The 25899-nt window shown below is 42.8% G+C and overlaps 1 protein-coding gene across 1 annotated transcript; it reads right to left on the bottom strand.

Annotated features, from left to right (window-relative positions):
* Positions 1–14: 14 nt before the first annotated feature.
* On the bottom strand, positions 15–24033 carry pik3c2g (phosphatidylinositol-4-phosphate 3-kinase catalytic subunit type 2 gamma). Its single transcript, XM_034085923.2, has 33 exons — positions 23934–24033; positions 22639–23139; positions 22449–22528; positions 21906–22063; positions 21015–21129; positions 20450–20561; positions 20007–20077; positions 19781–19844; positions 19501–19626; positions 19269–19299; positions 18814–18997; positions 18531–18653; positions 18162–18290; positions 17300–17414; positions 17075–17208; positions 16722–16910; positions 15468–15561; positions 15207–15301; positions 14345–14525; positions 14101–14208; positions 13907–13999; positions 13273–13402; positions 13052–13188; positions 12771–12940; positions 12519–12675; positions 12312–12421; positions 12038–12206; positions 2768–2886; positions 2568–2664; positions 2416–2479; positions 2225–2307; positions 1960–2085; positions 15–1497 (listed from the first exon to the last, which is right to left on the bottom strand). The coding sequence occupies exons 2-33, from the start codon at positions 23092–23094 to the stop codon at positions 1345–1347; spliced, it is 4173 nt and encodes a 1390-aa protein (XP_033941814.1). The 5' UTR covers positions 23095–23139; positions 23934–24033; the 3' UTR covers positions 15–1344.
* Between the last annotated feature and the right edge of the window lie 1866 nt (positions 24034–25899).

Raw genomic sequence — 25899 nt, 5'->3', positions numbered from 1 at the left:
GCAACATTTTCTCAGATACAAATACCAGTTTTATTGTCAGAAAATAGCCGTGCCTTCTCTGCTGCAGAGAAAGGAAGCAGAAGGTTTCAGCAGTGCATAAAAGACACTAACGAAGGATATATCTCTGCTGGCACCACTCAAGTATTGAAGAAATCCCTGGAGTGGGATTCTTATCATCATATAATTAATAATGGATGCAAGTGCAATTATTGTGGTAGAGTTGATCACACATAAGAAGAACCACGAAGCACAGAGTTGTTTGGGGGATTAATCATCTATTCCAAAACAATAGATGTTATTCCTCCATTAGGTCTGAAATTGATAAGTGATGCCATGATACATCAATAGTTTATGAGCACTACTATGAAAGAGTAGCAGGCAGAGTTTTCTTTCAAGCTTACTCCCCCATGAGAGTCTCAGCAGGAAATAATATAAATAGCATTCACAGAGGTATACATTATTGAACCAAATCCAGTGCGGAGGCCTTTTTTCTATCCTTGTTCATCGCTAAATCGTATGAATGAGGCAAAGGAGTGCGTCTGTCAAAAGGAGGATGGCATTACGATAACACGAAGACCTGCTAAAGCCTGGAAAGAGTGTGCCTGTGTGTGTGGAGGTGCTTCTCCAGGAGTATTTGAGTGGGCATGCAAGGTTATTCATTTGCATAATTATGTTTGAATGCCACTCATGGAAAGACAAATAATTGAGTGATGTGGGAAGTGTTAAGCCCCTCAGGCCGGATACGCAGAGTTGTTGTCATCCTGCTCACACTTTCCTCACCCATCTCCCTGCCCCCTCACCCTCCTGCGTCACAGTCCCCTGGTCAAGGACATCCAGTTGACACAGCCCAAAGGGACACACACTCAGTCTGAGCAGGTATCACACATGCAGCCGCTAACAGCACCTCATCTTTCATCTGGCAGGGAAGATTGGTCGTGACAGTCACGACCAAACACACAAGGACGGTTTTACAGTTCTAAGTAAAAGTGCATGCAAGTAGAATAATAAAAATAGTTCCTTCCCTTCATCTGTCACCGAGGCCACATCCGAAATTGTGTAGTTAGAACATCTCCTTCATTTGTTTGACATTTAAAAATAAACACACAAGGTAAATGATGCTTCATGCAGTAAACGGTCTCCTTCCCTGAGTCACTCAGTTTTGTAACGTCATTAAAACACCCCATCCACTTCATCAGTGAGGTTACATTGCATCGGATAAATCTGTACACATGAGTGCGTAATTCCTCTGCTCATTCATAGAGTCTGAGAAATCTGTGGGTGGATCCTCCCTCTCGGTGTGGTGGCGCCCCCTGCTGGACGCGGACACACAGTGCAGCTCTGAGGTCAGAGTGCACAGTTCCCCAGGGGGAACCAAGTCTCCTGGTCAAGCAGCTTCTCCTCCAGTCTGATGTTGGATGCACCCACAAAAGTCTTCTTGCTCTTCACTGTCACTTCCAGCACCATCCCATCCAGCAGTGGGACATCATGGTACTCTATCTGTGAATAAGAGGTAGATATTTAGTTAATAGACAACTCTATTCACAAAAAACACTAATTTGAGGATAACATTTATTTTAATATTTTTGAAAGTGTGTGAAAAGCCCCTGGTCAGAGTCCACAGAGTTGAACACACACCACAGTAACTCTAACTTTGTTGAATTGCTTAAAACACTGAGTAAAAGCACTTAAGCTCAATATATAATAGGGACAGGATGTTCTTTAGCAAGTTTGTATTTAAGCCCTATGAAAGGTCTAAGGACAGAGGGTGTTGTGCACAGTTTGAAAACTTGCTAAAAGCAAAAGACAAGTATCAGTTTATGTCTGAGAATTATATAGGGTTAAGTATTAGACAATACAGGCTGATTATAAAAACAATAATAATAAAAGGATTACATCTTTTAAATCAAAGGATAGTTGGGATATCATGGATGGAGAGAGAGGATGGAAGCTGTTGTGTACCAGTTCATTGAAGGTGGGATTGTCATTATTGCGGACCACCTTTGTCTTCTTCTTGCTGCTCTGCTGAGGGTCCGGTCTCAGACATGTAACCACGTAGGCGTCAGGGTTGGAGCCGTTTGCCAGCTTCTGTTGAAAACAGAAAAGGGAGGGCCTTCACTTGAGCACACACCGTAAGGTATTTACAAGAGAAAAAACATTTACCATATATTTTCCCCTCTTGTCAAATGATACAAACAATGCACTACCAACAGTAAAGGAAACTCACAATGTTCTTCAGGTGTTTTACCAAGACCGAGAGCTTGCAGTTCTTAGAGTAAGAGATCTTCAGCTGGATCTGAGGATGGGCTCCTGCAATAGATCAGTCCATCAGTGCCAGTGAGTTACAGCATACCATGTCATTTACTGTATATCCTCAAGATATTCCTCAACATATGGCATAACAATCGATCCTCATACCTGTAACTGCACTTTGTTGGTTTGGGTTGGGGCCATCCAGGAACAAGCTGCACACAAATTCATTCTGCAAGTAACAGAGCGAGGCAGGTTTGCAAGTTAGAGCCAGTTATAACAAGAGATCACATTATCAACAAGTGAGGAGAGGAACTTACCCCCCTGCAGGGTCCCTCAAAAAGCTGCTTCAGGTATTTATTCAGCTGTGACATCCTCCTTGCCGGGGTGTATGACATAGTAAACCATCTAGGAAACCTGTAAGGAAGTACATGCATCAAAAAAATGTGGACAGAAAAAAAACAGTGCTTTCAAATGAATAGCCATGAGACCTCAATGTGTATTTTCTTTCTTTACTCACTGAGGCAGCATGGATTCAATGAAGTGTTTCTGTAGCTGCTTATGGATGAGCTCAAACTGGCCAAATGTCATGTTACTGTTCAGATAACCATCATGAATGTTTACTCTCAGCGCATAGACCTGCAAATGAAACAAAACAAAAGGGGGATATTAGAGATGCTGTTGCACACTCACACGCTCAAAATCTCTTTGAAAAGGTAGCTTGAGGGACAGGGTCGGCTTTAGAACAAATCGAATGGGGGGGGGCAATCATTTACCAAGGGGGGGCACACACTGCCGTCAACAACCAACACACAACAACCAACGCAACTTCAAAAAACATGCTGTAAAGTCTATTATCTTTCACACACATTGCAGGGGTGTAGCGCTATTGTATAGCGCACCTATGACCTGTGCATACATGCACGGTTGTGGCACGACCACCAAAACAGAAACATATGGACAAAGGCCACCATACAAAAAGTGTGCAAATGTATTTAGTATCCTATCCATGTGAACATGTTTTAGGTGGGGGTGGACCTAACCTCCTCTAGGAGGGTCTGGGGGCATGCTCCCCCGGGAAGATTATTTTTTAAATATTGAAATTAAATGCATCAATCTGGTGCACTTTGAGAGCAAAATGAAGAGATCTATGGATAGCCTACATCTCTCAGCATCCATATGAAACAGAACTGTACACAGATTTACTTTTACTTTATGGATATTTTACTAATCACTCCCCTTTTAAACTGTATTCTTGTGTTACTGTCCTATAGTATTTCATACCCGTTTTTCATTTATTCTCTTATTCTTTAATAACTATAATGATCATATAAAGGTATTCCTCGCAAATACTTGTTTACATAAATGGTGACCAAACCGTTTGAGACCCACTGAGATAAGTTAACCTACACTAAAGTTAACTATCTAAACACTGAGAGTCCTTACCTCACTGAGCTGACGTTATAAGATCCTCTCAGTCTGACAGGAGAGGACTCTCCTCCACCTTGGTGTAGAAACAGCTCTTTATATCCGTTAGCATAGCTAGCTAACTAGATGCTAACAACAACATTCCACGTTACCGCTCGCGCACTCACAAAATGCGCTCGTGCCACACACACACACAGAGCCGAGCTTGAATGAAACAGAGACCCAGAAGGCTACTTGTACTGTACTGTATATCGATGGCTTTACTGTATAATCAGTGTAACAGATGAACAGATCTCCACTGGGCTTTCATCTAAACGCACAGCCACGTAATGATAACAAAACAAAGGTCGGGGGTCATTGGTCAAGCAACACACCAATCAGAGAGCAGCAGTGAGCACACCTCAGGCTGTGTTTTATATTTGTATTCTTTATTTAGCATTCCAACTAACTGTTCTTCTACGGACAACATTATTATTATTATTCCGCCAGTATTTTGGCCCTCTTCTTCTCCCGCATTGAACATCGCAGAAACTCCGTTCAAACATCAAAACGTTCAGCTCGGTCGGGAATCGATGGCTATTACTTTTCTCATTCATAACTTTTCATAATTCCAGAGATACATCCCATAATACAGGGCTCTGTTCTTGGTCCCCTCCTCTTCTCCCTGTACACAAACTCCCTCGGATCTGTCATTAGCCCGCATGGTTTTTCATACCACTGCTACGCTGACGACACCCAATTAATTCTGTCCTTCCCCCGCTCAGAGACCCAGGTCGTCGCACGCATCTCTGCTTGTTTAGCTGACATCTCTCAGTGGATGTCCGCTCATCATCTCAAGCTCAACCTTGACAAAACTGAAGTGCTTTTCCTTCCGGGAAAAGATTGTCCCTCTCTTGACCTGACAATCAACATCGGCACCTCTGTTGTTTCCCCGACCCAGACTGCAAGGAATCTGGGTGTGATCCTGGATAACAACCTGTCCTTCACTGCAAACATCGCTGCTACAACCCGCTGCTGCAGATACACGCTTTTCAACATCAGGAAGATACGCCCCCAGCTGACCCAGAAATCGACGCAGTTTCTGGTCCAGGCTCTCGTCACCTCACGCCTAGACTACTGCAACTCCCTCCTGGCTGGTCTACCTGCATGTGCCATCCGACCTCTGCAGCTCATTCAGAATGCAGCGACTCGTCTTGTCTTCAACCTTCCTAAATTTTCCCACACCACTCCGCTCCTCCGCTCCCTTCACTGGCTTCCGGTAACTGCTAGAATTCACTTCAAGACACTGGTACTTGCGTACCATGCTGCGAATGGATCTGGCCCTTCCTACATCTAGGACATGGTTAAACCGTACACCCCAGCACGTGCACTTCGCTCTGCATCAGCCAAACGACTCGCTGCACCCTCGCTGCGAGGGGGACCCAAGTTCCCATCAGCAAAAACACGTGGGTTTGCTATCCTGGCTCCAAAATGGTGGAATGAGCTCCCCATTGAAATCAGGACCGCAGAAAGCTTACACACCTTCCGGCGCAGACTGAAAACTCATCTCTTTCGATTCCACTTTGAGCGATAGAATGACTAACAAAGAACTGCTAACAAAGCAATTATATACTAATAAAGGACTGGCTTATCTAAAGCCAGTTGAGTAGCACTTGAAACGATTGGCTCTTTGAAACCTGATGTTCTTATATGATTCTGTTTTCTTCAAGGTTGTGTCTTCCTGGTCGAATGCACTTATTGTAAGTCGCTTTGGATAAAAGCGTCAGCTAAATGCAATGTAATGTAATGTAATAATACATAATTCTTTTAACATTGAAGTCAATGGAGGAACTCTTCAGACTTCAACAAATCTCGTAAAGAATCGTAAAAGAACTTTTAAATCTGATTCTTACTTTTAGAGATATTAATATTTGTTCAGACCTTGTTTTAGAGGGTTTATTCACATTTTAACATTAACTAGAGTGCGTGATGTCACAGCTAGAGGGTAAGAAATCTTGAAATGTGCCTTCATATATTTTTTTTAAACTGCCATAATTCCCAAACCCTACATTCCTGGGACATAATTTGTCATGATAAACGTTGGAAAACATCTCGTAGCTTGAAAAATGACAAATAATTAAGCAAAAAATAATTCAACAAAATGCCTCGAGGGCATGAAGTGACAAAAACGTTCAACATTCCTCCATTGAAGCCCATTGTAATTTCAGGCAGATATTTCATCACGGTAGCAGCCGCACACCTTTAGTTAAACTGCCAAAAAGGCCACATTATTAACGCGAAACAACACAAAAATTACACTTCAGATACTCAACTTCCTTGACATGCTTTACGTTTTGAATTTTCACAGATACCCGTTACGGTTCTTCCACAAAACGTTCACATGTAAGAGGTGTATCTCTCATTCAGAACAATGGAAACCTGTGAACTCCACAGAGCTCGTTAGCTCAAATAGAAACACCTGTGCAATGGAACACGATGATGTCATCGCTCCAACTGACATGCTCAGAGCAGCAGACTTCAGATAGCAATGTGCTAACAGTCCAGCCGTGAAGACATCTACGGGACAGTTTGGAGATTTCTTCAAATGCCGTTGTCATGGCAACACAATGCTCGCCTTGAAACACGGTTTTCTCATAACTTCAGTGAAAATACTCCAAACAGCCCAGAACTTCACAGGTTTGGTAACGATGCAACCATCAACGCATCTAAGCATAGTATAGGGTGTCATCAAATGCCGTTGCCATGGTGACAGACCACTCGCCATGAAACACAATGTGGCTGTAAGTCCAATCGACACGGTCCACTCGTCCCCCAATCTTCACTTGTATATCACCGGTCCATGCCTCAACAGCTCTACGCCAAATCTGAGATCTCACCATATGCCGTTTCCATGGAAACGCATCCCTCGCCATAAAACAGGATGTCGCTATAAGTCCAATGGACACGGTCCAATCGTCCCCCAATCTTCACTTGTATATCACCGGTCCATGCCTCAAGAGCTCTACGCCAAATCTGAGATCTCACCATATGCCATTTCCATGGAAACACATCCCTCGCCATAAAACATGATGTCGCTATAACTCCTATGAAAATGTTTCAAAAGTGCTCAAACTTCACATTTGTGCTAACAGTCCAGCCGTGAAGACATCTATGGGACAGTTTTGAGATTTCTTCAAATGCCTTTGCCATGGCAGCACAATGCTCGCCATGAAACACGGTTTTCTCATAACTTCAGTGAAACTGCTCCAAACGCCCCAAAACTTCACAGGTTTGGTAACAATGCAGCCATCAATGCATCTAAGCGTATTATGGGGTGTCATCAAATGCCGTTGCCATGGTGACAGACCATTCGCCATCAAGTTAGTTCAGAAGTTTGCAGTTCAAATATTCTGCTGCTTTTCCAAGCCTTTTTACTTTCTTTTCTTCTCTCATCACACATTCAAGCCCCCTGTGTTCATGTATCATCCATCCATCCATCCATCTTCTCCCGCTTATCCGTGGTCGGGTCGCGGGGGTAGCAGTTCCAGCAGAGAGCCCCAAACTTTCTTTTCCCTGGTGACATCAACCAGCTCTGACTGGGGGATCCCAAGGCGCTCCCAGGCCAGCGAAGAGATATAATCCCTCCACCTGGTCCTAGGTCTACCCCTTGGTCTCTTCCCAGCTGGACGTGCCTGGAACACCTCCCTAGGGAGGCGCCCAGGTGGCATCCTAACTAGGTGCCCGAACCACCTCAACTGGCTCCTTTCGACGCGAAGGAGGAGCGGCTCAACTCCGAGTCCCTCCCTGATGACCGAACTTCTCACCTTATCCCTAAGGGAGACACCAGCCACCCTGCGGAGAAAACTCATCTCGGCCGCTTGTATCCGCGATCTCGTTCTTTCGGTCATGACCCATCCTTCATGACCATAGGTGAGGGTAGGAACGACAATGGCCCGGTAGACCGAGAGCTTTGCCTTCTGGCTCAGCTCCCTTTTCGTCACAACGGTGCGGTAAAGCGACTGCAGTACCGCTCCCGCTGCTCCGATTCTCCGGCCCATCTCACGCTCCATTGTTCCCTCACTCGAGAACAAGACCCCGAGATACTTGAACTCCTTCACTTCGGGTAAGGACTTATTCCATACTTGGAGTGGACAGTCCATTGGTTTCCTGCTGAGAACCATGGCCTCAGATTTGGAGGTGCGGTGCTGATACTCATCTCAGCCGCTTCACACTCGGTTGCGAACCGATCCAGTGAGTGCTGAAGGTCGCAGACCGATGAAGCCATCAGAACCACATCATCTGCAAAAAGCAGTGGTGCAATCCTTAGTCCACCGAACTGCAGACCCCCTCCCCCATGACTACGCCTCGAAATCCGATCCATGTATATTACAAACAGGATTGGTGACAAAGCGCAGCCCTGGCGGAGGCCAACCCTCACCGGAAATGGGTCCGACTTACTGCCGAGGACCCGGACACAGCTCTCGCTTTGGGAGTACAAAGATTGGATGGCCCTGAGTAGAGACCCCCTCACCCCATACTCCCGCAGCACCTCCCACAGTAACTCCCTGGGAACTCGGTCATACGCCTTCTCCAAGTCTACAAAACACATGTAGACCGGATAAGCGTACTCCCAGGCCCCCTCCAGGATCCTTGCGAGAGTAAAAAGCTGATCCGTCGTTCCACGACCAGGACGGAATCCGCATTGTTCCTCCTCAATCTGAGGTTCGACAATCGGCCTGACCCTCCTTTCGAGTACCTTAGAGTAAACTTTACCGGGGAGGCTGAGTAGTGTGATGCCTCTGTAATTGGCACACACCCTCTGATCCCCCTTTTTAAAAAGGGGAACCACCACCCCGGTCTGCCACTCCTTCGGTACCGTTTCCGACTTCCACGCAATGTTGATGAGACGTGTCAACCATGACAGTCCCTCAACACCCAGAGCCTTCAGCATTTCCGGGCGGATCTCATCCACCCCCGGGGTTTTGCCACTGTGGAGTTGTTTGACGACCTCAGTGACCTCCCGCCGGGAGATTGGTTTTGATCCCCCGTCATACTCCAGCTCTGCCTCTAACATAGAGGGCGGAGTTGTCGGGTTCAGGAGTTCCTCAAAATGTTCTTTCCAACGCCCTAACACTCCATCAGTTGAGGTCAACAACGTCCCATCCTTACTGTACACAGCTTGGATGGTCCCCTGCTTCCCCCTCCTGAGGTGTCGGACAGTTTTCCAGAACAACTTTGGTCCCGCCCGAAAGTCCTTCTCCATGTCTTCTCCGAACTTCTCCCACACCCGCTGCTTTGCCTCGGCCACGGATGAGGCTGCTGCCCTTCGGGCCTGTCGGTACCTTGCAACTGCCTCGAGAGTCCCCCGGGATAACAAATCCCTGAAGGCCTCCTTCTTCAGTCGGACGGCTTCCCTGACCACCGGTGTCCACCAGGAGGTTCGAGGGTTACCGCCCCTTGAGGCACCTAGGACCTTGAGACCACAGCTCCCCGCCGCGGCTTCGGCAATAGAGGCTTTGAACACCGACCACTCTGGTTCAATGTCCCCAACCTCCACAGGAATGCCCGAAAAGCTCCGCCGGAGGTGTGAGTTGAAGGCCTCCTGAACTTGGGCCTCCTCCAGACGTTCCCAGTTCACCCGAACTACACGTTTGGGCTTACCAGGTCTATCCAGAGGCTTCCCCCGCCACTCGACCCAACTCACCACCAGATGGTGATCAGTTGACAACTCCGCCCCTCTCTTTACCCGAGTGTCCAAAACATACGGCCTCAGGTCCGATGATACGATAACTAAATCGATCATGGACCTTCTGCCTAGGGTGCTCTGGTATCACGTACACTTATGAGCATCCCTATGTTCGAACATGGTGTTTGTTATGGCCAATCCATGACTAGCACAGAAGTCCAGTAACAAACCACCACTCCGGTTCAGATCAGGGGGGCCGTTCCTCCCAATCATGCCCCTCCAAGTGTCTCCATCATTGCCCACATGTGCGTTGAAGTCTCCCAGCAAGATTAAAGAGTCCCCTTCAGGAGCCCCATACAGGACTCTTTCCAGGGTCTCCAAGAAGGCCGTATACTCTGAACTGCTGTTGGGTGCATAAGCACACACAACAGTCAGAGTTTTCCCCCCCCATAACCCGCAGGCGTAGGGAGGCGACCCTCTCGTCCACTGGGGTAAATTCCAACAACGAAGCACCTAACCGGGGACTTCATGTATCATTTCAATCTAAATTCTTCACTTTCTTCTTACACATTTCATTTTAATCTAAATTCTTCACTTTCTTCTTACAAATTTCATTTTAATCTAAATTCTTCACTTTCTTCTTACACATTACATTTCAGCATAGCAGTTTAGCGTCAGCTTTTCAGCATAAAGCATTCCCACTAGCAATTTCTTCAGGAATTGCATTCTCTAGTTTCTGATGTATTTCACACAAAAAAACTTTGGTGGAAACGTTTTCACTTATATCAGGGATGGGCAAATGGCGGGCCGCATGCGGCACCCACCTCCTCTTTTTGCGGCCCTCAGATTATTTTATAAACAACGTAATTAATTAAAATATATATATATATTTTTTGTTTAACTTGTAGTACTGATACCGTCCACTAGACACTAGTTACGCCGCGAGCTGCGTAGATGATTTCAAATACCGCGAAATAATCTGTGACGCATTTGTGTGTATTGTGTTGTGGTTTCCCGGGGAAACCCTCACAAGAAACTCCAGCTGTTGTTATGCCTGCTGTGACGTTAAATTGCCTCTTGTAATTATGCCTTTACAAGCTTAAAAGTTGTTTTTATCATCTGAATTTGGCGAAATAAGTTTAATATTCTTAAAACCAAGACTTTGTTTATTTAAAATCAGATGAAAACAAATTGTCACAGACCCTGCCATGTTATCTATGATTACTACGCTTTTCATTCAGTGGTGCTGAGGAAAAGCAGAGTGCGGGCTGACAGGTGTCTGTGTTGACATTCCCCTTAATAAGGGGAATGCAGAGACAGGCTACAAGTGTCTTAGGTTCAAGTTAGACAACTAATGTCTGGGTTAGTGTTCATGACTTCATGTGTATGTCATCTAATGGTTAATCTCAATACACACACATTTTCCGTGCTTTCCAATAGTTTAAAATAGTTTTATTCCACTGTTTAATAACCTGTTTAATACAAACATGCCACTTGTAAAAATGAAATAACATTTCTGTGAACTGATATTTGTTAAGTGAGCTTATTAGAGGATGTTCCCATTTTTTGGGGATGTTCCCTTTGATTGTAAAATGTCAATGAAGATGTCAGACTTAGTATATTTGTTAATAATTACATACAACACATGGAATTTTTGTGTGTGTGTGTTCCAAGTGAATCTGCGGCCCCCTGGTGGCCAGTACATCAATGATGTGGCCCCCACCACCATCAAGTTGTTATATGATTTAAATTTTTTTTTTTAAAAATGGCCAAGTGGAAAAGCTTGCCCACCCTGCGTTGGGGGGTCACAGTGACTCCTTTGGGGGGGCATGGCCCGCGAATGACCCCCCATGACGCCGACCCTGTTGAGGGGAATGTTCCCATAAGAAGCACTCCATTATTACAGTTTATTTTATTATCAGTTGTTCTATAGCTAAGAATATGAGATACATACAAGTGAACAGCCAGATAAATTTAAAAATGTGTTTTGGACTTGAAAAAATATACCAATTTTGAAAACTACCCTCAAGTCTCAAGGGGTGCTACTATTAAAAAGGGTCACAACAGAGACGGACAGCTAACCAATCAGAGCAGACCTGGCAGAATATGTCCTCTTGAAAGAAGTAACTATGTTTTGTGTTGCATTTCTAAAATGTACTTGCTGGAGTCGAACTTAAACATATTGTGGGAAATGATTGATGTGTATGCGTATACTCTGGTAACAAAACAAGCAGTAACACTTCCAAGCAGTTCAAATTAGGCATGATCAACTGGGAAACCATTAGTTACACCAGCAAGTAGAAACCTGAGTGCATGATACCTGTGACTCTGATTAAGTGACAAGTTGCTCCATCTCTGCCACCAAACAGTACAACCTGACATCAGGAAGCGCAATCTGATCAAAGTGCAATAAAATGCCAACACACATCAGTAACACTCATTACCTCACTCTGGGAAGTAAGATAAATACTTTTCAAACACAGCACTGCTGTCCCAACACAAACACACAGTCAGATGAGTGCTAGGGGTTGTGCTCTTTAAACAAATATATGTGAACCTGCAGTGTGTTCCAGGTGTTTCATCAGCTCCCCTGGTTTGTGGTGCAATAGGCTCAACTTCTCCTGGGCATTTCAATATGAAAATGCCCAGCATTTTGGTTTAAATAACCACAGCACGAAGAGAAACATGCAGCCTCACCACATCTCTTCCCTTGACTCTGTAACCCTCGATGACAGCTTCTTGGATATTGGTGCTGGGAGCGGGGACGCTGTGCCGGGTCCTTAGCTCTTGTTTCTTCCCTTTAGCCATGGTGTGTGTGAAAAAGTTGAACTTGACTGCAACACAGCCCATGCTTTCCTTGATCTTCCTACATCAGGATAGATACAAACCATTACTAAAAGAATCAGATGAATACAGTGGCAGATATAAGTAAGAGAGAGGCCAGATGTTTGCTTGTGCTGCATTAAATTACTTTGTGAAGTAGGATGTGGCCTCCAGGTCCGTGTCATGAGGTCTGAGGTTGTTCTGGACATACTGCAGGTCGTTCCAGTCCTTCAGTTCTGGCATCCCTGCAGTTAGCATCTTCAAAACACACCATGATTGAGAAGGTGTTTTATGTAGTGTTATTTATTCTCAGATATGGCTTGGATGTTGTTACTGTGATGATGAAAGGTCTTACCAGCTCCAACAAGCTGAGTATGAGTGCCAAGCGTTTTCTGATTATGTTGTAGGCTTCACAGCAGAGCTCCACAAAGCGATGGAAGCGCTGAGGCTTCAGCCCCCCGCCTGTGATGAAGTGCTGCATCTCAGATGTGAAGATGAATGGTGATCGGTCCCTATCATTGCAAAAGAGATATGTTCTATGATTCCATTGTCTCCCATTATCAAACAGTCTTTTCTCTTTCAGAATGCTGCTTCTCTATTGACTTGCCTTTTAACGTTCGCAAACTTCTGTGCGTTGCCCATTATCTTTCCAAAGTCGATGTGAAACATGTGTCCACTGTGTCTCAACATGATGTTGTCATTGTGGCGGTCACAGATCCCCAGGATGAAGGTGGCCACACACCACCCTGCACACGAGTGGATGAAGTTTAACACAGCCTGCACATGCACAGCAGGAGGGTGTTACATAAGTTACAAAACATGTATTAAAGGAAACATAAATATTCAAATGTGCGCCTAATCATAATGACAAAATGGAGTGGTCTTGACCTTTTCATAGTCCTCTTTAGTTTTATTCCACACGTGGAACCATTTCTCCAGAGTGTCTTCTCGAAGGGTGCCCCCCAGACCAAACTCCTGCTGAATCTTCCCGAGGGTCACTGCGTTTGGAACCAGTTCCACCAGCCCTGACAACGAGTATTAGTGAACATGAATTGACAGACTAAGAGATTGAAGACAAGGGACATATTCATCTGCATTGAAAAACTGACCTTGAGCTCTGCCAGTAGAAAGACACCTGTATGTGATCATTCTCAGGTCCAGACCCTCCTCCAGCCAAACTCTGTCCATCACACGGACGATCTGGAGCACCAGCATGTCCTGCCGCAGGTTATCTCCTGTCTGAACAACGCATTAACAGAAAGAAGGAAACTGTTTCCTAAAAAGGTTGCTTTATCACCCAGCCTAGGTGTCATGTCACAAGTGTCCTGTTTATGCAAGGTGCTTTATATGTTGTCCTCTATCTTCCTCTCAAACCATTCCCTCTTTCTGTCACTGTATCCCTCTGCTTTTATAACATGATGTTGGCAGCCAGACATTTCATATTTTCTATTGCTTAAAAAAATAACAAAGTGCTCCTCTAATGTGACTACTGAAACTGAAAGGTCTCTAATTGGTAATGAACCCTTCCTACAAACGGAGAGTAGCTTTATATGGCAACTTGCTGGGAGTTTATTAAGCTTAAGATGAAGCTGAACACACTTTTAGTTTGTCCAGTTCTGTAATCTGACTAGGGGAAATGTGTACAAGCAAACTTCAAAGAAGAAAATAGGAGAAATTCCGGATATGAATATTAAAGTATTCTTGCATTAGTGAGGATCTATAGAGCAGCTGATTATTACCAACCTTGCAGATGACACTGATGTTCTTAGCCAGAGGGTCAGAGCAGATGAAGGAGATCCCCAGAGGAGCAGCATTGGAGTTGAAGAACGTACAGGCCTATAAGTAACATATGGGAGAAGTGAACATTGCGGTATGGTTCACAGCTGGGTGCATATTAGATAATATAAGAGGTGTAGTGTACTGTGTAACATTCTTACATCCAAGTCCAAGCCCTTTAAATGGACTGCAGGATCCAGTGGCAGACAACAGCTGATTCCATCTTTGAAGAAGTCATTAATCTTTGCCTTCTCGTGGTTTAAAACATACTGCAAAGAAAAGCATCACATGTAAGAGCTTAATAAATAATAAGCAGGATTCGTGGAGTTAGTAATAACAGTGGAGGCTTACAAGGCACTGAGTGAGTTATTGATAAATCTGTAGATGATAAATCTGTTAACACACCTTCCGTCGAGCCTTATCGGCCGTGCGGACCCTCTCAGCGACCTGCACCAGAACAGACACCAGGCGGGTCTCCTGCTCCAGCTCCTGCCGCACAGCGCGGCCGCAGCCCTGCCGCAGTGCCGCTTGCACCTTACTGAACCAGCTCTGGAAGAACGGGTCAGTGTGGGCATCCTCCAGCAGCCTGCCAGCACGTCAAATGTTGATAACTTTACAGCACTGGACTGAACATACAGCAGTGGAAGATATTCATAATAACAATAATACTTTAGCGCTTCACATTACACATTACATATATTAGACATGTAATACATTGAATACTATGGCAAATCCCCACAGTAGCTATTTAAGGTGAAGTGTCTTGCCCAAGTACACAACGGCATGTTGACTTCAGTGTCACTCAACATTTTCTGCATTATGTAGCTTATTGTATTATTTATTTTTCTGACATGTATATAGTTTAGTTCATCTGCATTACTTACACATTGGTCTTTCAACATATTCTGCACTATTTTATTCTAATCTATTCTACTCTGTTTCTTCTTGCACATTTGTTTGATGTCCTATATACTTATTTTGTTGCCTTGTTGGAGGAGCTTGGGACTAAAGTTGTTCAGTGCCATATCTACACTGTAGCTAGTGTGACAATAAAGCCTTTGAATCTTGAATTGTGCATCAAAATATTCAGCGAAATCAAAGATATTCATGCGTTTTTACCTCATGTTCGCCCCCTTTTACAGCATTACTGGTGATCCTCAAAGATACCAAACTTTATTTGCAAAACCAGATTTTTTATTTCCATTATGAAAGGGCAGTTTAAGTAATAATCCAAGTCTACAGCCTCTCAGTTTGATGTCTGACTCACCAGTAGAGTTGCTGGGCAATCCGCATGTTCTTCAGCGATCTCTCCAACAGCAGCATGACCAGGGGTCCATCCAACTCCCACTCACTCTTCAGAGCCTGCGGGACAGGAGAACTGATCAGACACTGAGGCAGCTATGCCGTGTGCCCCTTTTTCTCCTATTTAAAAACTGCTGGTAAGTAAGGAGACGAATGTGAAGCATGCTAAATTGTACTGTGTCACTCGGTGTGGACAGTAGTAGTTATGGGTGTGTGCTGGTGTTACCTGGACCAACTGTGGCAGAAACTCCTCTAGCTCTCCATCTGGTATCTGTTCAAAGTACTGAACTGCTGCCCTACGCACAGTCTGATCATGGAAACTGAAAAGACATATTGAGACAAACAACAGTAATTAAAGATCGTAGAGAACAGAACAGGATATGAGTGTTGTAAGTTTTTATAATAACTATGTATGATGCTATATAAACGTAAAGATGACAGCCGAGGGTGACCAGAAAAGAGTGCAACTTCACCAAAAATAAACTCCTGTTTCGTCGGTGTTGTCCTTCAGATTTTTTTTTTTTGTAGCAATCCAGTATCGAGTCTTTCAAACTTTTTTTTTTTTAACTTTTTCTGTTCCACAGCCTGTCAGCGAAGGACAGAAACAGCCAGGGGAAACTCAGGTGGGATCTGAGTTATCTTTGTGGAAATCACAATGTGCATCACAGTGTGTTGCAGTGCAGAGTTTTTTCCTGTAGATATGCTCTACCTGCTTGCAAAACTGATCATCTCCGGCAGTGGCTGAGTCAGTCGGGGCTTGGACTGGGAGCTGTAGGCTCGCCGGTTCAAGTCCCCGACCAGACCTAAAATATGGAGTGTGGACTGCTACTTGGAGGGGTCCCAGTTCGCCTCCTGCCCTGCCATGATGCCTTTGAGCAAGGCACCGGACACCTCCCTTCCCCCCTCACTCCCATTGCTCCCCGGGCGCTGTGCACTAGCTGCTCACTGCTCCTAGTACTAGACCCCTGGTGCTAGGATGGGTTAAAAGCAGAGAACACATTTCGCTGTGTGCTCTGCATGTGTGACAATTAAAGAGGGTTTCATCCCTCCCAATTCTTCTTCTATTTTCACCCTTTGCTCCTAGCCATCTTAATTCTTTGAAGGATATTTCTTAATATAATTATTACAAAATAATAATAAAACACAGATTTTGTAAGAGTATAACCTATGATTGTCTTTAGCCCCGTAATTAAAAGTGTTCTTTCTTTCTTCGCATAGTTATGAGGTGTAAGGGTTGATATATGAAATTGGAAATGGTTTAATTTGTAATTAGTATTTTGGATCTTTCCTTACAAGATGCAGATATCTGAATTCCAATTCAAGTCTTTAATCAATCAATTAAAATCAAACAAAAGACTTAAGTTTCGTGACAGTTGCACCATATTAGAATTAAATAAATATGGAAAATTATACTTTTATATAAACATACGTCTTAGTTTACAGCTTTTCATATTGACTGTGTTTCTGCCTGTAAACCCACCTGTTACTGAGCAGGTAGAGGGCCTCCTCAGGTAGATGCAGGGGCCAGTTCTCTACAATAGTATAGATCTCTGTCAGGTCTTCAGGCTGCCACCGGGGGGCCCCCCCCAGCAGCAGGTGGAGGAAAGTACTTGCCTTGTCACTGCAGTGACGCTTACTCCAGAGGAAAGCCGTCTCATTTTTTGTTAGACTGGGTAAGGAGAGACAATTTCAGACAGATGTTAAAGGATACAGACAGAAAGAGAAAACAAGGGGATGGGAATCTCCCTTCAAAATAACTTATGTACAAACATATGAAACTGCACATACATACAGTAGTTCATAATATAATGTGTGTTGCTTCCTTATACTCACAAGCAGAGGCAGTGCTTCTTAGAGACTTCCAGCATTTTCTTTTGCAAGTCCTCACAAGGCTGAGTGAAAAGCATCGACCCGGGGAGGGCGATGGGCCTCTGATAGGTCCACTCAAACTGATCGTAAAACTCGAGCTGGGGAAAGATGGAAGGATGGATGATCAATCGGACGGGTAATGTGTCATGTGTTGGTCAACAGGGGGCAGAGTTGTCCCGAGTTACTAACCTGCAGAATAACCTCGTTGGCTTGTCTGTGGCTGTCAAACAGGGCGGGGGAGGGGGGGGCGAGCAGCTCGCTCAGTGTGGACATACTGAGCAGAACGGTCCCCATTACAAGGGTCCTGGACACAGGGCACACACACTGCATGTCACACGTAGTCAATTATTTGATAGCGTTGTGCCTACATCTCAGGAATACAGTTTATTAAATGCATATGAAGCACTGTACAAGACAATGAAATATAAGAGGAAGCAATAACCTTGACTTATCTGTTCATTTAAATTAGGGGTATAATGTATTGATATGCAAGAACAAATCAGCTCTCAAACATTGAATAAATGCACGAAGTGAACAAGAGAAACAACAACACTACAAGCAACAACACTACAAGCTTTTATTGGCAGGAAACACAATATTATCTTTAGTTTTTAGTATCCAAAGTGGCGTGTGCCATGCTCTTCTTTATAAAGAAGTATGTTTATAATATATGGGAACAAATAAATAGAGAAGAAAAAACAAGGAATTGTATTTATTGACTATTTGACTGCAATGTTGGCGTTTGTCTCTTTCTTAACACCTCACACAAAGAGTCTGTGAAAAAGAGCCCCATTTTACAAGTTGCGCTTTGCAGTAGTTTAGAGGGGCACAGAGATATTTGGTTGTTCCTCCAAGCATACACGGAACGACTTGTTTCTCACAATAGGTATCACATATAGACACTTGGCATACATTCAGCATGCAAGCTGATCATACATTTAACAGGTTTAGCATTTAGTCAAATTTGATTGATGAATTATTAACCAATTTCCAAACTGAATACAATGACTTTGTTGATTTTGATATGGGTTTAATGATGTAGACGTCCTACCTGTGGCTGAACAGAGGCAGTACAGCCCAGCCCAACAGCTCGGGGGTCTTGCCTCGCTTGGAGCCCTTAAGGCGAAACGTCATCATGCTCTCATATGGCAGCTCATTTACTGGAACAGGAAACACCATCCTAGAATCAAAAACATACGATAAAAAAATGATGCGATTTCTTTTCATGCTCTTTTTAAAACAATGTATTATTATAAGTCACATGTATTAAAGATAGTCACTTAAATAAGGGACAGTGAGATTCTGCTTTACGACTTCACGTATTCATGACTGTGTTAGTATTGTGTGAACAAGGAAGGAGGAAGTTGAATGTGATGACATGACATTATTGGTATGAGACTCCAGGAGATGTTGTCCTTACATGCGGTCACAGTGGATCTTGTGACCGTAAGACAAAGCGGTGCTGATATTTTCTGAAATGCCTGTGTCACAGATCTTTGTTCCACCGTACGTCAACTCACAGGAAACCGAGAAGCTCTCATAACTAAAAATAACAAAAAAGACAGAAAAAGTAATGAACCCATTGTTTGTTGTCAGTGGTGTGGTCAACATTTGTGTCTGTGAGCATATCTTTTTCAATATTTGTTTACCTGCATGTGTTAAAATGTGTGTGTGTGCAAGTGTGTGGCTATAAATAAACATACTTGGTCAACCAGGCGGGTTGCAGTTTGTAGAGCGCGGAGATATCAAACTGGATGATTTCTTGGTTCTTCTCAACGTCAAGCGTTTGGACGTTTCTGGTTACCTCCTGACCTCTGAAGTCTGAATGGAAGTTGTCAAAAAAGATCTGCAGCACTTTAAGCAGCGCCCGGTGCAGCATGATCATAGCTGGAACACAGAAAACACACATTAGTTTGGATAATCACATGTGAATATACCAAACAGGTAACACTTTAATTAAGTCTCCGTACTATACTCCCATTTTATATTAATCTACACTACACATATTTCAAGATTAATTATTGCATCTTGCGTATTTGCAATGAATGTCACTGAAATATGTGCACACACACACTGACTCACAAGGTGAGCATGTAAGCATTCACACACAAAGACACACACCCAAAAAAGGTATTATAGTTGATGAACAGCTACTCACCAGTTTCACATTCAGACATCTCATCGTGACTCTGTAAAACATATAAAGAAACACAGCTTTGTGTTGTTGATCAGAGACATTAGGAGGTCTATCCAATCACAATCACAATATTTCAGAGTTATGGTATTGTAAATTGTTATAACACAGTACAATACAAACAAAAAAGTATTCTATAAAAAGGAAAGCAATGCTTAAAGCAACAACAGTTTTACAAATGTGTGTGATATCCTACCAGAAGTATGGGATTGATTCTGTTGAGCCTGCCAATGGCGTCCTCCAGCTCCGGACACGTGAGCCCGCCCAGCAGATTGCTAATGGTGCGAACGCGCTCCACAAGCACATTAACGTTCATCCCAGACTGCAGAAACCATGAGACCCAAGTTAGAGGAAACATCAGAAAGTCAGATCAGGATTAACAGTCCTACTGAAATAACTGAATGATCTTGAGGTGGTTACTCATGTAGTGACAGTATGCAGTTAAAAAAAAGTACTACAAATATCCCACTGGTTACCTTTAGCCTCATTAGCTCTGTCACCTCTCTGTTGTAGCTAATGAGCACATTCTGTAGGCTCAACCTGAGAGAGAAGGAAGGGTTAAACACAGAGGTAGGAAACCATGAAGCAAAGCTACCTTTCCTTATGTTTCCTGCAAACAGACACTGGTTGACACATGACCCACTGAATAGTTGTCATTGTTATTGAATCCATTTTGCAAAGTTGATGTGGGATGTCACATACTTGCAGGTGTTGAAGACACAGCCGGCGCGTAGCAGCTCGTACAGCTGGCATGGGGCTGCGTCGTCCTCCTCCTGTGAGAAAAAACAGGTGGAAATACTGACTGCTTGGAGTGATTGTGTGCTTTCAACTACTATAATATCACATTATTCACATAACCCATGGGGCACTGAAAAGGTTATTGTTATGACTATGAATCTTAGGAAAATCAGGTTCACCTTTCCTCCATTTCTCTCTTGTTGCTAAGTGCCAGTAGCCATGACATGATGTGTATACAGAACAAAGTCAAGAATTCAGGGTGGAGGTTTTTATGACCTCCAATAGCCCTGATGATAGAGGCTGGCCGGCTGCCAGGCACAGGTGTTTATGAAGGCAGCATTTCAAGACTGAAGACAGGCCAGCCCTTTCTGGTAAATGATCTATAATGTAGGTTTGAACTGACTCACATCCCTGCACAGGCGGTTCCTCAGGTTGTTCACGTGGAGCAGTCGCAGGGGCACTTCTAGTTGAAGCTTGGAGTAGATCTGAATAGACTCGTGCATACCCAGCAGTTCCTCACTAAGGGCAAGATCACCAAATTAAAACAATGGATGTGAAAACAGACAAGGTTTTAATTAAACATCATAGACTATAGCAGAGGCTTTATAAGTGGGAGGCGGGCTACACCAGGTGGGCTCAGTGAACCGAAGCTAAAATATAGTACATTAGTTAGTGAAACAAGATCGAATTAATGTATGTCATTTTGTTAAAGATACAATACACATATTCAGTAGTTTCGGGGAAATTGATTGTGTTTTTTGAGTCATACATTTCCCAGAACAGGCTTTACCATTATACATCTCGTGTAGTCTGCAGTTATGCCTCAGTTATATTGTGTCTTTTGTTAAGTGTCTATAGGCTCAGCATTCAAGAACTTAGCAAAATAAGTAGGCCCACATTCCCAGACTTGATAAAAGTCCTGTACTATAAGATCACAGCTCATAAATGTTTATTTCTGTATTGGGGACTTACTTGTGGAGATACTCATCAGAGTCACACAGTTTTAAATAATGCTGCCCATTGGTGCTGGGAGTGAGGTCCAGCAGCTGGAAGATTTCATCAATCAGACTCTTCACTGTCCTGTTCACTGGATAAAAGATCAGAGTTCATTGTCCACACACTCCTGCCAACATCTGCACTGACGGATACTGTAGTGAATAGAATGCCTGGAGCATTTCCGTATTCTGCATCTTTATAGTTTGACCCAACTATATATATATGACACCTTTAATTACTTAGATTTGTACATACAAACCATATGATACATTTTTTAAATATGATTATTTATTATTTATTAAAGGACCCGCAACTGCAAACAGTGGATTTTAACAGTGTGGCTGATTAGACCTGCTCAGGTTTGCTTTGTGCAATGTTCTGAAAATATGTTGTCCCCCTGTAATAATAGGAACAGGGCAGCCCCCTTTATTTAAATTTCCTGATCTTAAAAATAAGTGTTTCAGGACCCATTCCGAAATAGCTAATTTTCCATCATGGATACTTTTACTTTTGATACTTTAAGAACATTTTTCAGGTTATGAGTACTTTTACATTGTAGTTTTTATCCAAGGCGACTTACAATAAGTGCATTCGACCAAGAAGATACAAACTTGAAGAAAACAGAATCATATAAGTAATCAGGTTTCATAGAGCCAAAACATTTCAAGTGCTACTCAACTGGCTTTAGCTAAGCCAGTCCTGTATTAGTATAAGTGCTTTGTTAGTCATTCTATCGCTCGAAGTGGAGTCGAAAGAGATGAGTTTTCAGTCTGCGCCGGAAGATGTGTAGGCTTTCTGCTGTCCTGATGTCAATACTATTATTGTATGTATTGTTAATAACCGTTCTCCTAAGTTTGTTTAAAATACCTTTGGTGGGCACGGGCAGCTGGTGGGTTCCCCACTCAGTGGCCACGCTGACCGTCACCTCCACCTGTTGCAGCAGCGCCGGGTGGATCTGCAGCACGCGACTCCAGACCAACCCTGAGTTATGAACGCTGTCTGTGTGCCTGTACCGTGACATCAGTCTGCCAAAGAGGGTTATACAAATAAAAACAGGAATGACTTGAAGTGTGAAGACAAATATGTTCTGTACTTTAAGAATATGGCTCATATTAGCTGATAATCCAAGACTGAATGTACAGATATGACAGTGAGTTCAAGGAACAAAAGCAGGAATCACATTTATATGATTTCTTTGAATATGTCGCATAGAAAACGTTTTTAAAAGCATGACAATCTACAATTTCAGATTACACAAATACAAGCATAAGTATATTTATTTGTGTCTGTGTGTCATTTTAAACAAAACTTTTCAAATTCAATTACCGTCTATTTTTTTTTTCCCCATTTACATACCAAAAAGTAAACTACTGTAAAAATGTAGGAACTACTTGTCATGCACTCTCTCACTTGGAAGTTGCTGCACTAAAAGAAGCCAGGGTCTTGGTGCTGCCTTCTGGTCTGTCCATTACTTTGATGGCCCATGGATCCTGATGTGAAAAAAAGACAAATTGCACTCTTAGGCCTCATCTTTGATCCTTTCAATTTAAATGTGGGTCATTTCATTCAATCACACATTTTGTATTTGAGAGATACTCACATGATTGTCTATTTCCGTCCTGGAACGATTCAGCTTTTGAGGGGGGGCAGTGTATTCAACACAGCTCTTCTTTTTGGTTTTGCCGAGGGGTACGTTTATCCTTTGGGGGACAGGAGGGGGTGGTGCACGGACTTGTCTGACTGGCAAACATGCACTAGGAAGCCTGGGTCTGGGGGGAGGGGGAGGGGGACGGAGAGGGCGAGTGACTGGGTGAGGTCCATTTGTGTTTGGGCGGTCCGTATCCCCCGGCCCTCCTGCCCCCTGCCCCCTGGGAGGGCATGGAGGTTTGGGCTGGGATTCGGTTGGGGGTATGATGAGCCCATTCAAGGTGCTCTCATACAGATTTTCTTCAACATACTCGTAAATATCATCATCAGCAATCAGAGGCATGGGCAGGTCACTGACACAAGTGTCCTGTCTCTGGATTGGTCCATTTCGCCTTTGAGTAGGATCCATCACATTTTAAAGTTGTCACTTCATATCACAGCAGACTGCAGAACTCTGTGGGATTAACAGTGATGATAAGTCACTCAGTGAATGTACTCAAGTACTGCACTTAAGCATAATGTTGAGGGAGTTGTACTTCTACCCAACTACAATTCTGTAGTGGGATGAAATGTAATCAACAATAAGACTTTAGTTACACTTGGAGTAAAATTCACAAACTACCCTGCAGCATACAAAGTAATTACAATTAGCTCTACCTTTACCAGCTTTGATAACACTCTAATGCATCAATAACTATGATCAAAACACAAGACATATATTGTCCTGAAATGGGTCCATCTGATTAATGAGTACTTTTGGTATATCTTGATGTTAGTACTTTTACTTAAGCAAGTTTTTGGATGCAGGACATTTAATTGTAACAGAGTATTCCAAATATTTGGTTTGTACTTTTACTTAAGTACACAAGCTCAGCACTAAAACCAGAATTAATACCAGCAGTGTATGAGAATAAATGTAGGCATGACAACCCGTTTTATGACTAGAGTCTAAGCTGCAGGTTCACTATGGACTAATAATTAACAAGCTTTCAAATCTTAAAAGGAAATCCACCGGCGCGCGCCACTATGATAAAGTTGTGTAAAAGTATAGCTTACAAAGTCTTCAATACCACCATTATCATAACATGAGTTACCTGACTGTCTATTCTGTCATGGTATTCAGTAAAGCAATATACTGTTTACATTGAATAGTCCTCATATATTAACAGCACGTTTACCATCTAGATTAGCTAAAAATAAATATAACTCAATCTTAACTCATTATTTCATTCAATGTTTCCAACTTACCATCAAAGCTCTGATAACGGTGTCCTGTTTACTCATCGTGTATCGACCGGAGTGAAAGTGTGTATGGAGCAACTCTCAGCTAGTTAGACTTGTCCAACATTATGGTTTCCCATCTGGCTTTCCTCGCCCCTCCCACAGTGTCCCTCCCCTCCTCCCCCCTCCTGCAGCCCAAAACAAATGTCCCTCTGCTGGAGGAAAGAGAACAGTACACTGATAGTGAGATAATCAAAACAAAAAATCCAGATACATTTCCAGTTTTCTTCTTTTTTAGAATGTTCACCCTTTTTATGCAATAACCAAAATATTGCAGTGTGCAGTAATGAAATATTCCTAACATAAATGTGATATTGATATTAATAAAAGGGAGTAATCAACACCTCTGTTCAGATCAACGAAACCAACATACTGTACTGTATCACATCCACTCCTCTCTCAGGAATGTCATTGAGCAGGTTGAGGTATGTCAGCACTGTGTTTCTTATTTGAAGGGAAATGAAAGAAGCCAGAAGGACATGTACATTCGAGCACTCATATGACACTTTTTTTTTGTTGAGTATTGTTTTGGACGTTATAGAAGGCATCCTGTGTACTATCATCTATCAACTTCCTAGTCAGGTCATTTGAAACAGTTAAAGTAGATTTTTGGATTATAAATCTCTTAGTTTGACTATAGCAATATTTATGAGGATTTAGAAAGCCCAACATGGCATTTTAGTGGGAATGACAGCAATGACACTGACTCCACTGAATGTGTCACTAAGGTGTCAGCTGAGGTGACCGGCGCAGAGTTAGTTAACCCCTAAAATCAAGCCAGGGTTTTTCTCTCCAGCTGAGAGCGTGTTCACGTGAACGGGGCGGGGTTAGCAACATTTGACCAATCACAAACAGGGACAAGTGTAGCCTTGCGCAGCGTCATACTTCATTATACAAAGCTTATTTGTATAGGAATGTCACTGGTGTTACGTGTTACCAGGAAGAAGAACACCAGTGACGGTAACACCAGTGACAATTTGGAGAAAACACTACCATTTTAACAAAATGGCTGCAATGTGTCAGACCAAATATGGCTTCAGTCAATATCAAAATCGTTTAACTCTTCAATACAATACATTTTCCCATTCAAATGTTCACCCCTAGGGCTATGCAATGAGTAACACTAATGACAGACTTGAAAGACGCATGTAACATTTGAAGATAAAATGACACCTTAAACAAACAAAGTAAGAAGTATCTGACTTTCCTTAGGCCTATGTCTTTGTCCACTGCACTGTCTCAAATGATCTCTTGATACAGGAGGCAATTCAGAGACAGTATTATTTCAAAAATAAAAGCGTTTTGTGTAGCAGTAACACCAATGACGTAATTTTGGGTGACTTACATTTATTTGATATTATTAATAATAATTTGCGTTTTTTTTTTACCATTTCAGTGTTATATTTAATGCTTGTAATGTTATGTAAATTAGATTTATTTATTGAAAAAAACCCATTTTAAATTAAAACTATTGGCTCCACTTCCATGTATGATCAAAGTGACAAGGCAGTTCCTTGAACTTGACATTTTAAATAAATTGCAATTTACGTATAAAACCATTTTTTATTTATTTTTTATTTAGTACCATTGCAAAGACAATCTCTATTTATTCAACATATATAATGAATGTGAGTATTAGGTCAACGTCATGTATTTTGGTGTCTGCAAAAGTAAGTGACAGCACTTCCACCTTTTCTGTAGAATGACCCAATTATGATATCACTGCCCCGTCAAAAACACGAGTGGATCTGACTTTAATTACATTTGATTTGAGTATTTCGTAAAACTTAATGTGTTGCTTAAAATAATACTTCTGCATACAGTATGTGACAATGTAAGTGTTGCACGGCCATATACGGCTCGGCTGACTCAGGTAAGGAAATATATGATATATTATGATATTATATGATCGATGATCTGATTGATAATGTGA

Source organism: Pseudochaenichthys georgianus, chromosome 6, assembly GCF_902827115.2.
Source record: "Pseudochaenichthys georgianus chromosome 6, fPseGeo1.2, whole genome shotgun sequence".
Lineage (NCBI taxonomy): Eukaryota > Metazoa > Chordata > Actinopteri > Perciformes > Channichthyidae > Pseudochaenichthys > Pseudochaenichthys georgianus.
Note: the sequence above shows the minus strand (reverse complement) of the source record. Positions and strands in the feature narration are given on the sequence as shown.

Excerpts from the sequence above, each read along its gene's own strand:
- pik3c2g (XM_034085923.2), bottom strand. The coding sequence starts at position 23,094 with ATGGATCCTACTCAAAGGCGAAATGGACCAATCCAGAGACAGGACACT. Across the intron at positions 12,941-13,051 it reads CTAAAGAGGACTATGAAAAG|GCTGTGTTAAACTTCATCCA; the intron begins GTCAAGACCACT and ends GTGCATGTGCAG. Across the intron at positions 2,308-2,415 it reads CCAACAAAGTGCAGTTACAG|GAGCCCATCCTCAGATCCAG; the intron begins GTATGAGGATCG and ends GATCTATTGCAG.